The sequence below is a fragment of the Suricata suricatta genome, chromosome 17, assembly GCF_006229205.1.
Source record: "Suricata suricatta isolate VVHF042 chromosome 17, meerkat_22Aug2017_6uvM2_HiC, whole genome shotgun sequence".
Lineage (NCBI taxonomy): Eukaryota > Metazoa > Chordata > Mammalia > Carnivora > Herpestidae > Suricata > Suricata suricatta.
Window position 1 is genome coordinate 8438035 of NC_043716.1, and position 12462 is coordinate 8450496.

The 12462-nt window shown below is 43.3% G+C and overlaps 1 protein-coding gene across 1 annotated transcript in view; it reads right to left on the bottom strand.

Moving 5' to 3' along the window:
• CDRT1 (CMT1A duplicated region transcript 1) overlaps window positions 1–12462 on the bottom strand; it is a 35934-nt gene that overhangs the window by 1011 nt on the left and 22461 nt on the right. Inside the window, exons 11-13 of the mRNA XM_029927918.1 lie at window positions 10512–10670; window positions 7744–8012; window positions 6330–6485 (exon numbers count right to left, since the gene is read on the bottom strand). Coding sequence (XP_029783778.1) covers window positions 6330–6485; window positions 7744–8012; window positions 10512–10670 — 584 coding nt within the window. The remainder of the gene's footprint in view (window positions 1–6329; window positions 6486–7743; window positions 8013–10511; window positions 10671–12462) is intronic.

The following is a 12462-nucleotide window of genomic DNA, read 5'->3' on the forward strand; positions in this document are numbered from 1 at the left end:
AAAATCCTCTCTAACCCTAGAAATTATGACATATTCAACACAAGTGTTTACTAAATATCCTAATATTTGTGTACAAGTGTATAGTTACTCTAGACGTACATATTTTGGAGGGAACATATGTAATCCCAACATTCCACACATTTTGAAACTGCCCTGTGGGAAGGAGCTTTATACCTCATTTATGATTCACACAAAATAGGCCTTATAAATTTATAGTAACAAATTTCTATTTTTTAATGTTTATTTATTTATTTTGAGAGAGAACACAGCGCTGGAGGGGTGAAGAGACAGGGAGAGAGAGAATCCCAAGTAGGCTCAGCAGTGTCAGCACAGAGCCTGACATGGGGTTCGATCCCATGAACCCTGAGATCATGACCTGAGCTGAGACCAAGAGTTGGATGCTTAACCGACTGAGTCACCCAGGTGCCCCACTAATCTGTATTTTTAAACAAAAAGTGTATCACAAATTTGACCTCCATCTTGTTAATTATTAATCAAATTTGATTCCAGTGATCTTTGGACATTTTCCAAAATAAAAACCGCTTTCTTTTTCTTTTTTAATAGTTTATTGTCAAATTGGTGTCCATATAACACCCAGCGCCTTCCCCACAAGTGCCCTCATTACCCCCACCTCTCTCCCCCTCCCTCGCCCCCTTCAACCCTCCGTGTTCGTTTTCAGTGTTCAACAGTCTCTCAGGTTTTGCGTCAAAACTGCTTTCAAAATACACGGCCTAAATGTATCACAACGTGACCAAAAGGCATTTTCTGAACAGGAGTTCCTAAAATGTTTTTGAACAATAGCAGCAGTTCCAAAAGCCACTTGACAGAGACGAGAGATTCATTCTGACGCGCTGCATTACGGTGGCGACTGCGAAGGTGCTTGCTCCCCAGAAGTAACCAGGATGTCCACGTGGGAGCACATCTATGATCTCTATCCACTTGGCCTTTTCACTTCCTACAGTACCTCACAGAGACACTGGAAGCGTTATCCCCATCTTAAGGAAGGGCTAAGTGGGGCGCCTGGGTGGCTCAGTCGGTTAAGCGTTCGGCTTCGGCTCCGGTCATGATCTCACCGTTCGTGGGTTCGAGCCCCGCGTCGGGCTCTGTGCTGACAGCTCAGAGCCTGGAGCCTGCTTCGGGTTCTGTGTCTCCCTCTCTCTCTGCCCCTCCCCCGCTCAGGCTCTGTCTCCGTCTTTCTCAAAAATAAATAGACATTTTAAAAATTTTTAAAAAGAAAAAGGAATGACTGTGTCATGAAAGTCATTTGTCTAGTCTGACTAACGATTAAAAGCCTGTACATGGGGCACCTGTGTGGCTCAGTCGATTAAGCATCCAACTTCAGCTCAGGTCGTGATCTCACAGTTCCTGAGTTTGAGCCCTGCGGTGGGCTCCGTGCTGACAGCTCAGAGCCTGGAGCCTGCTTCGGATTCTGTGTCTCCCTCTCTCTCTGTCCCTCCCACGCCCATGCCCCCCTCTCTCGGTCAAAAATAAACACTAAAAAAGTCTGTACCCCTAACTATACCAATACTAGCAAATAAAATGCAACAGCGTGCTGAAAATGTAATTTTCCTTGACAAAATGGGTTTTATCCCAAGATGCTTGTGTAGCAGCATCCTAAGATGGATGGAAGCTTCAAATATCTCCCTGTTTACGTTATTAAATAAATAATATTTTATTAAATTATTAAATGGTGTTAAATTATTACATTAAATGTTATTTAATAATTATAATATTGAATTGATGCTTAAATATTGTTAAATTGATGCCAAAACAGTAAATCCTAATATATTAAACATTTTTACTAAAGCATACAAAACTAAATAAAATTAAGATGTTAAAATCTTCCCCACTGTCCTTTTTAATCCCAGAATAAACCACTGTGTGTGTGTGTGTGTGTGTGTGTGTGTGTGTGTGTGTGTGAAAACACACACAGCTTTTCTCCTTTAAAAAAAGGAATCATGTTGGGGCGCCTGGGTGGGTCAGTTGGTTAAGCATCCGACTTCAGCTCAGGTCAAGATCTCACAGTTTGTGGGTTTGAGCCCCGCGTCAGGCTCTATGCTGACAGCTCAGAGCCTGGAGCCTTCTTTGGATTCTGTGTGTGTGTCTCTCTCTGCCCCTCCCCCTGCTTTTTTTCTCTCTCTTTCTCTCAAAAATAAAAAACAAAAGCATTAAAAAAAGGAATTGTGCCAAGAAAGTGGGGGTAGAGAGAACATACCTCAACATCACAAAGGCCATACATGAAACTCCCACAGCCAAATTATATTCAATGGTGAAAACTGAAAGCGTTTACTCTAAGCTCAGGAATAAGACAAGGGTGTCTATTCTCACCACTTCTATGCAACATAGTACTGGAAGTCCTAGCATAGCAATCAGATAAGACAAAGAGATAAGCAGTCCCCACATTGGTAAAGAAGAAGTTCAATTCTCCCTATTTCCGGATGACATGATACCATACATAGAAAATCCTTAAGACCACCAAAGCAGTACTAGAAGTAAAAGTGAATTCAATACAGTTGCAGGATACAAAATTAATAGCAGAGATTAGTAGCGTTTCTATACACAAATAATGCAGCAGCAGAAAGAAAAACTTTTAAAACACTCCCATTTTTAGATGCACCAAGAATAATAAAATACCTAGAAATAAACTTAATCAAAGAGGTGAGATTTCTACTCTGAACTATAAAACATTGATGAAAGAAATTAAAGATGGTAGAAAACAGGGATCCCATGCTCACAGACTGGAAAAACTAATATTGTGAAAATGCTCATATTGCTCAAAGCCATCTACAGATTCGGTGCAATCCTTTATCAATATACCAGCAGCATTTTTCACAAAACTAGAACAAAAAAACACTGAAATACGTATGAAACCACAAAAGACATCAAATAGCCAAAACAGTCTTAAGAAAGAAAAACAAAGCTAGAGGTATCACAATTCCAGATTTTAATATACACTAGAAGGGTGCAGTAATCAAAACAGTATGATGCTGGCATTGAAAGAGAGAGAGAAAGAGACATAGATCGATGGGACAGAAAAGAGAGCCCAGAAATAAACCCATAATTATATGGTCAATTAATCTATGACCTATGATCTATATTCTTGAAAGCAAGAATATTCAATGGGAAAAAACAGTCTCTTCAATAAATGGTGCTGGGAAAACTGAACAGCTACCAGCAAAAGAATGAAACTGAACCACCTTTTAACACTACACACAAAAATAAACTCAAAATGGAAAGACCTAAATGTGAGACCCGAGGCCATAAACATCCTAGAACACAGGCAGTAATTTGTCTTACGTCAGTCATAGCAACATCTTTCTAGATATGTCTCTAGGTCTCCTAAGGCAAGGGAAACAAAAGCAATAAGAAACAAACAACAAAAACAACAACAAACTATCAGGACTACATCAAAATCAAAGGTCTTTGCCCAGCAAAGGAAACCACTAAGAAAACAAAAAAGCAACCTACTGAATGGTGGCAGATATTTGCCAATGATTTATCCGACAAGGGGTTAAAATCCAAAATATATAAAGATCTCGTCGCCAAAAAAACAACCCAATTTAAAAAATGGGCAGAGGATCTGAATAGACATTTTTGCAAAGACATATGGATGGTCAACAGATGCATGAAAAGATGCTCAACATCACTAACAATTTGCAGAGAAATGCCCATCAAAACCACAATGAGATACCACTTTGCACCTGTCAGAATGAGTAAAATAAGAAATACAAGCAAAATATAAAATAAATTCAGAATGACTAAAATTTAAAAAAATGCAAGCAAAATAAAATACAAGTGAAATATAAGCATTGCCAAGAGTATGGAGAAAAAGGAACCCTCGTGCACTGTTCATAGGAATGCCAATTGGTGCAGCCACGGTGGAAAACAGTACGGAGTATGTCCACTATTGGATATTTACTCAAAGAAAACAAAAACACCAACTCAATATATGCATCCCTATGTTTAACATAGTATTTACAATAGCCAAGATATGGAAGCAATGTAGATGTCCATCAATAGATGAATGGATAAGGAAGATGTGGTACACACACACACACACACACACACACACACACACAGTGGGGGGGGGGAATATTACACAGCCATAAAAAGAATGAGATCATGCCACTTGAGACAACATAGAGAGACCTGGAGGGTATTATGCTAAGTGCAACAAGCCAAACCAAGATAGACGAATATCACCAGACATCACCCATAAGTGGAACCTTAAAAAATAATAATAATAAATGAATAAAAGTAGAATCAGACCTATAAATACAGAGATGGTTGCCAGAGGGAAGGGAGTGGGGAGAGGAATGAGCAAAACGGTGAAGGAGAGTGGGAGATACAGGCTTCAGTTACGAAATGAGTAAGTCATGGGAACAAAAGGCACAGCATAAGGAAGAGAGTCCATGAGATTGGAATAGCAATGTACTGGGGACATAGCATAACGCATAAACCCGTCAAATCATTATGTCATAACCTGAGGCTAACGTAACAATGTGTGTCGATGAAATCAAATTTTTAAAAAAAGGAATTGTGATGACTCATTGTTTACTAAAGTGCCTTTTCCGCATAATAATACACTGTGGATCTCTTTCCAAGTCAGTATATGTGGGTCCTCATGATACAATTTTTAGCGGTTAGACAGTATTCCATGGTGTGAATTTTTCCATATCTGCTTCGGCACTGCCCGCTGGTGGACATTTAGTTTCTTAGTGATCCACCTCAAAGATGTGCAAGCACTATTTTTATTGACCATATCAGCAAGTCCAAAATGATGGCTAACACCCAGCGTGGCCGTGTATGGGTAGGGTGGGCGCTCTCTTGCACCATTGGTGGGCCAGTAAATTGATCTATCATTTTTTAAGGACAACTATGGCAGTATCTTTCTAATTTCTTTTTCAAATCCAATCAGTTATGCTAGTGTTTCCCTCTTTTTGTATCATATTTTTAAATTTTTTGATTCCAGTAGAGTCAACATGAAGCATTAGCCTCAGGTGTATGGAATAGTAATTAGGCAATTCTGTACATTACTCAGTGATCGTCAAAATAAGTGTATGCTTAATTCCCTTCACCCGTTTCTCCCATCCCCCACTCACCTGCCCTCTGGTCACCATCTGTTTGTTCTCTATAGTTGAGGGTCTGTTGTTTGCTATCTTTTTTTCTTTGTTCATTTGTTTGGTTTCTTATATTCCATATATTAGTGAAATCGTATGGTATTTGTCTTTCTCTGACTGACTTTTTTCGCTTGCCATTATACCCTCTAGATGCATCCACGTTGTTGCAAATGGCAAGATTTGTTTCTTTTTATGGCTGAGTCATATTTCAGTGTGTGTGTGTGTGTGTGTGTGTGTGTGTGTGTACACATATATAATGTATATATGGGGGTGTATATATATGTATATATTTGCATATAGTATATGTGTACATGTATGTAAATATACATATATACACAACCCACATCTTCTTTTTCCATTCCTCTATCAATAGACAGTTGGGTTGCTTCCATAATTTGGCTATCATAAATAATGCTGCAATAAACATAGGGGTGAGATATTGATATCTTTCTAATTTTTTTAATGATTATTTATTTTTAAGAGAGAGAGTGTGCGAGAGCAGAGGAGGCCTTGGCAGAGAGGGAGACAGAGAATCCAAAGCAGGCTCTGCATTGACAGCAGTGGGTCCGATGTGGGGCTCCAACTCACACACTGTGAGATCATGACCTGAGCCAAAGTGGGACGCTCAACCAACGGAGCCACCCAGGCGCCCCAATGCCTTTCTGATTCTTAAGGGCAGTCATCCTTTGTCTTGGCAACGCCACTAAGACTCTACCCTTGCAGGTGTGTCTGAGCAAGTACACAAACATATTCAAGGATGACCCTTGTTAGTACGGCCCTCCTGAAACTTCACCTTGAAGCTAGTCTCTGCAGGGAGTTTGAATCAAAGAAACCCTATTCTATTAACCAAAAATATTTGAAAGGCATTTTAAATCTTTACCAAAGTCTCTCCTAAACAATAAAGGGACATTCCATTCGTGATGACACAATAGTCCGAGGAGCGAGAAGACTCAGTGGCAGGGACGGGAGGCAGGCTGTGTGAGACCAAAACCGGAAACACAGCTCTCCCAAAGGTTCTCACTCTGTGGCCTCAAGTTTGTAAGGGGACAATTAAAGAAAACCAATCACCCTTAAGAAAAGCCAGACATTGTATCCACTCTGAATTCTCAACGTTTAAGCAAGGTGATGGGCTGGCTGAAAAACTAGATGGAGAAGAGCGAGCGAGCAAGCGAGAGAGGATCTTGCCCCTGATCCAGAAAAAAGCATCACCGTTCATCGTATCTCCTGCCAGCGATTTTGCGCCCAAACTCTCTTGTGCACCGTCTATGCCATTTGCTTCCTTAGAAACAGGACTCGCTCTCTTCTTGCCGTCTCTTCGGGATGATTTTGACTTTCCTAGACTCTGAGGTACCTCTGTTAACGCTCCTAAATGAAGATTGAGGAGGAAACCATAGTAATTATATAATTCAATTAATGGAGGCATAGCTGGTCATTGGCTGATTTTCACCCAGACTATCGCCTTGTTTGTGGTCATGTGACACCAGATAAGTCGTCTGGAGCCTAAGATATACACCCCCTCCAGCCTTTCCTCTCACCTGCTTTTCCTACTGATTGTCAAGCTTCAAGCACTATCTAACCCTCTTGGTCTCCGAAAGAGAGAGCTGATCATTTGTAGTGTAATACACCTGACGTGATCTCTGGACGTTCTCTGCAGATCTCGGGATCCAGTTTCAGGTAAAAACAAAAAAGAAAGGAGTCTGGCTTCTGTAGCCTACACCTAATTTATTCTCTGTGTGTCTTATAAATACCATTCCCAACGCCACTCACACACACACACACACACACACACACACACACACACACTCATGTACACACACGTATCTGCTTTATAACTAATATTCTCTGGGTGCATGTTATCAATCAGATAATATATTCTGCATAGATCATTTTTCTGTGGTACGATAATATCTCGTCTCTCTTCTAAGGAAATAATTATGTAATCTCTGTTTGGACGGACGCAGATGTTGGTTGCTTTTTGTTTCAATGGCAAGTATATAGTAGATATTAATGATCTACTGTACAAAGATTCTAATACGTTTATAAACTTAGACCTTGAAAATCAGGAGATTCTCTTGAGTTGGCTCGCCTACTGGTGAATCAAAAAGAAAGGGCTCCCCCCTTCTTTTCAAGGTTAGGATCAAGAAATCATTGGAGGGGCGCCTAGGTGGCTCAGTCGATTAAGCATCCAACTCTTCATTGCACCTCAGGTCATGATCTCACGGTTTCTGACTTTGAGCCCCGCATGGGGCTCTGGGCTCTGCGTGGACAACATGGAGCCTGCTTCAGATCCTCGCTCTCCCTCTCTTTCTCTCTGTCCCTCCTCCATTCTCAAACACACACACACACACTCTCTCTCTCTAAAAATAAATAAATACACTTTAAAAAATCACTGGGGCGTCTGGGTGGCTCAGTCGGTTGGGCATCCAACTTCAGCTCAGGTCATGATCGCTCAGTTCGTGAGTTTGACGCCCACGGAGCCTGGAACCTGCTTCGGATCTGTGTCTCCCTCCCTCTCCACCCCTCCCCTCCTTGTCTGCTCGCTCTCTCCCCACAAAGAAACTGTCCCCCCCATCCACCCCAGCCCCACCGTACACTGAGGTGGCCTGGGATTCAGCTCCCTTACCTGAAGGTAATCTGGTTGTCCTCAGGCAGACCCGAGACCTGTATGGCTTACTCGACGGGAACTCCTGGGTCACAGTTTGCTTACTGGATAGCGAGTCCTTCAGGCTGAAAGCCTGAGTGCTGGACCTGGAGAGAACGTCCGCCAGGCCGTTTTCTTCCCGGTCCTCCTCCTTCTCCTTCTTCTTGGGCTTGGCCCGGTCCGGGGAGGACTGCCACTTGATTGCCTCAAACTGGAACATGAGAATATTGCTCTCTGTGTTGATGACCATCCTGGAACCGAAACAAGATGGCCCACAAGAGGAGCGTGAATGCCACCACTGCCCGGGCCTCCAAACAGGCATTTCAGTCATGGTCCCGTCCGATGCCGCACCCAAGGCAACAGCACCCAGGGGCTAAAGGACTGTACAAACAGGATGGCGTTAAGTTACTGAAGGATCCGGAGCCGTGAAAGGTAGCCAGCTGGGCGGCGAGGGTCATTTCCTTTAAAATTAAGTGTAAGCCCGGCCGTATGTTCTGATTTCTTCACTTATCAAGTAAAAATATTTTTTACGTTTATTTATTTTGAAAGAGAGAGACAACCAGTAGAGGGGGCAGAGGACCCAAAGCAGGCTCTGTCTGCCAGCCCGAAGCCGGATGCGGGGCTCAAACTCATGAACCATGAGATCATGACCTGAACTGAAGTGGGATGCTTAAGCAACTGAGCCACCCAGGCGCCCCGCAAGTTAAAATATATTTTTTTAATGTTTAGTTTTGAGAGAGGGAGAGGACAAGCAGGGGAAGGGCAGAGAGAGGGGACAGAGGATCTGAAGCAGGCCCTGTGCTGACAGCAGAGAGCCCGATGCGGGGCTCGAACTCATGAATCATGAGATTGTGACCTGAAATGAATTCGGATGTTTAACTGACTGCACCACCCAAGCACCCCTCAAGTTAAAATATTTTTAAGTGAGTTTCCATTCGTGGAGTGAGTACCAAGCTCCTAGGGTGCCCAAAGCAGAAAACTTAGGTACTCTGCACACCGATATCTTGAAGTTCACTCTTTTTCTAAAGCACAGTACCCCAATGCCATGTTTCTGTTGCTGTGAGGGGGGACAAGGAAACCGTTACAGAGAAGACTTCGCTCCCTCCGTCCCTCCATCACTCCGGAGTCTCTGTACGTGGGGCGCCTGGTGGCTCAGTCGGTTAAGCATCCAACTTCAGCTCAGGTCATGATCTCACAGTTCGTGGGTTCAAGCCCCACATCGGGTTCTGTGCTGACAGCTCAGAGCCTGGAGCCTGCTTCAAATTCCGTCTCCCTCTCTCTCTGCCCCTCCCCTGTCTCTCTCTGCCTCTCAGAAATGAATAAATGTTTAAAAAAATTGAAACAGAAAAGCTGTACTTTATAAAGCAGGATCATTTCCATCTTCCCTAGTTGACATTTCTCTGCCCTGATAGGAAAAGAGTTCCAAACCTGGACCCCCAGCAGGGCCCCCCTACCAACCAACAATCACCCATTGGTGTCTGTCATTCACTACGTTCACAGAGCAAGCTGTTTACCCTACCCTGTGCCTGGATCTCCTGTAATCATAAATAAGAAAGGGAAATACCACGTGTAGGTTCCTTTCTGCTCCAAAAGCCTGAACTGTAAGACCTTGAATGTTAGTGTAAAAGCAATAAGTTTGGGGCGTCTGGGCAGCTCCGTTAGTTAAGCCTCCAACTCATGGTTTCAATCAGGTCATGATCTCCTGTTTGTGAGTTTGAGCCCTGCATTGGGCTCAACACTGAAAGCATGGAGTCTGCTTGGGATTCTCTCTTGCGTGCTTTCTGCCCCTCCCCCTCCTGTTCATTCTCTCTCTCTCTCTTTCTCTCTCTCCCTCTCAAATAAATAAACTTTAAAAAAGCAACATGTTTTGGCCAGAAATGCTAGAAGGGAATTTGGGCGATAATTCCAATTAGGAATCCTTTTCAGAGTCGTTTTTACTCAGGCCCAAAGGATATTATGTCTTTGGATGGCATAAAAAAGAAAAGGTCAGAGGTGATTTTTGTAATGGCATTATTACTTTATAGCTGAAAAGTGTTCCTTTATTGAGATGCATTACCTGTCCTGCCCTGCCCTTTAAGATGGGAGGCAGCACTAGTGCAGTTTCATTAAAAGGAAGCCAATGTTGGGGGCACCAACTGGCTCAGTCAGTAAAGCATGTGACTCTAGATGTCATGAGGTCAAACCCCACTTTGGGTGGAAGCCTACTTTAAATAAATAAATAGGGGCACCTGGGTGGCTCAGTCGGTTAAGCATCCGACTTCGACTCAGGTCATGATCTCACAGCTCCTGACTTCGAGCCCGGCATTGGGCTCTGTGCTGACAGCTCAGAGCCCAGAGCCTGCCTCGGATTCTGTGTCTCCCTCTCTCTCTCTCTCTCTGCTCCTCCCTGCTCACGCTCTCTCTATCTCTCTCAAAAACAAATAAACATTAAAAACAGAAAAAATAAGTGGGCATCAGAGACATCTGGTCAAGGAATGCCTGGCCAGGGAGCAAACAGGGTCTGCATATTCTGGAACAAATTAAGAGCAATGTGAATCTTGATTGCTAAGTTTTATGCAAAGTCCAGTTAGTCCCCCACAAGACCATTCCCTTTCTACCGCCAAAACAGTACCCCTCTACCACCAACATTGGAGGAGAGCGCTGCCCACTCTCTCCTCCTGCCAGCAGATCCGAGGCTGGTGTCCCAGAGGAGCAGAAAAATCATCCAAACAGAATTGCTCACGGCTCTGACCTCCACACCTACCACCCACCTGTTGCCCTGAATAAAGAAGGACAGCACGGGATCACCTCTGCCATTGGCTTTCATCACCTTCAGACAGTTCCCATTTAGGAAATTGTAGACGCGGATCTTGCCATCTGCACAGGCGCTGATGACCCGGAGGAAGAGGAGCGCCACGTGCAGCACCTCCCTGGAAGAGAACAGTGCCTGTGTCTTGGTAGACGGCTTGCGTTTATAGCTTGGGGTAGTCTGTGCATGGTTGGGGGCCGTGGTCATGGCTGCCATAATGGTTTGCCAACCATTCACCTTCAAAGACAGGTGTACTCTCTCCTCCCCTCCCGCGCTTACTTTTCCTACAGTTGGGTCACAGTGCACCAGATGGCAAAACACAAAGGCTTATTGTCACAGGTTTTGTATTTTTGAGTTTTTGTGTTATTTTTTTGTTTTTGGTCCGATCCATAGATGATCACACTTTTCTCTTACAATTTGGCTCCTAGCTAATGGTTTCTAAAACAGTCATGCCGAGAACTTACTGTTTTTATACCTTTTTGAATAGTATTATTGGATATTTTTAAGTAATGTCTGCACCCAACATGGGGCTTGAACCTGCAACCCTGAGATCAAGAATCTCACGCTCCACCAACGGAGCCAGCCAGGCACCCCCTAGCATCACTAAAGAAAGAAATCAACCCATGGGGAAATGATCATCTTTATAAGAAGCAAAAACCCAGTGTTTAAGCAGTTTCATTTGGGTCTTAAATGAGTGGCTTTCATTCTTTCAGTAAAGCATCCTGAAAGAAAATTGACCCGGGATGAAATTTATGACTTCCCTTTTGTGGTGACCAGCAGAAGAAGAGAGAGGGCCAGGAGATGTAGATGCCTTCCACAAAACCTTTCCACAACAGGCTCTTGGATTGGTGGAATGGTGACCAACCTGCTCGGTTTTCTGGGATCAGATTATTTTCTAATACCTAAACTCAATCCTACTGGATTATGCTTGGAAGGTTTTAAAAACATACAGTTATGGGGACCCATGGGTGGCTCAGTCAGTTAAGCACCGACTCTTGATTTTTGGCTCAGGTCATGATCCCACAGCTCATGAGACGGAGCCCAATGTCAGGTTCTGTGCTGACAGCACGGAGCCCACTTGGGATTCTCTCCCTCCCTCTCTCTCTCTGCTCCTTCCCAGCTCACTCTCTCCCAAAATAAATAAACAAACATGTAAAAGATAAATAAATAAAATAAAAACATAGTTACAAGTTTCAGGTGACATAAAGTTTGACTCTTTCCTTTCGTAAGGTTCAATAATCCAGACAACAGGCTAAGTAAGAGGCTTCCTGATAAAGCAGTAGGTAAATCACTGAACAGAGGCCCTTCCCAGCACCCACCCATCAGTAATGCAGTCATACACCATGAAGGGTAAACATACACATACACACTCAAACCCCTCCAGGGTGCCTGTTCAGGAGGGTCCTACGAAGATATGAGGGAATCTAGGGCCATATTTTACTAAATAACTCTCAGTGATAGATCCCCTAGAAGATCATTTACTCTTCTAGTCCATTAGGATGGCATTTTGTTTACGTGGAGCTTTTTATAATGCACTCAGGGGAAGAAGCATTATTCATGCAGCAGCATAGTGACATAGAGCATCCCACAGAAACCCAGGGCCATGGCAGAACCATTAACGGACCACAATATCCATTCCACACAAGCTCAGATGTGACCCCAGACTACTTCGCAATGGGCTCCAAGCAGCCACCACCACTAACTTGGGATTGGAATTGTAAAATGAGATGTTTGCTGTCCTGGAATAGAATGTGGCCAGCAGACTTGTAAGAACGTTCCTTCTTTAACCCCTTAGTTATTTTTAAATCTTTGGCCCTCGGATGATTTTTAAGCTTTTGTGAACACAAGCTTCCTGGGGTAAAGACCAACTCCAAGAATTTTAAGTTTACTGGAATTGGCATGACATGGGACAG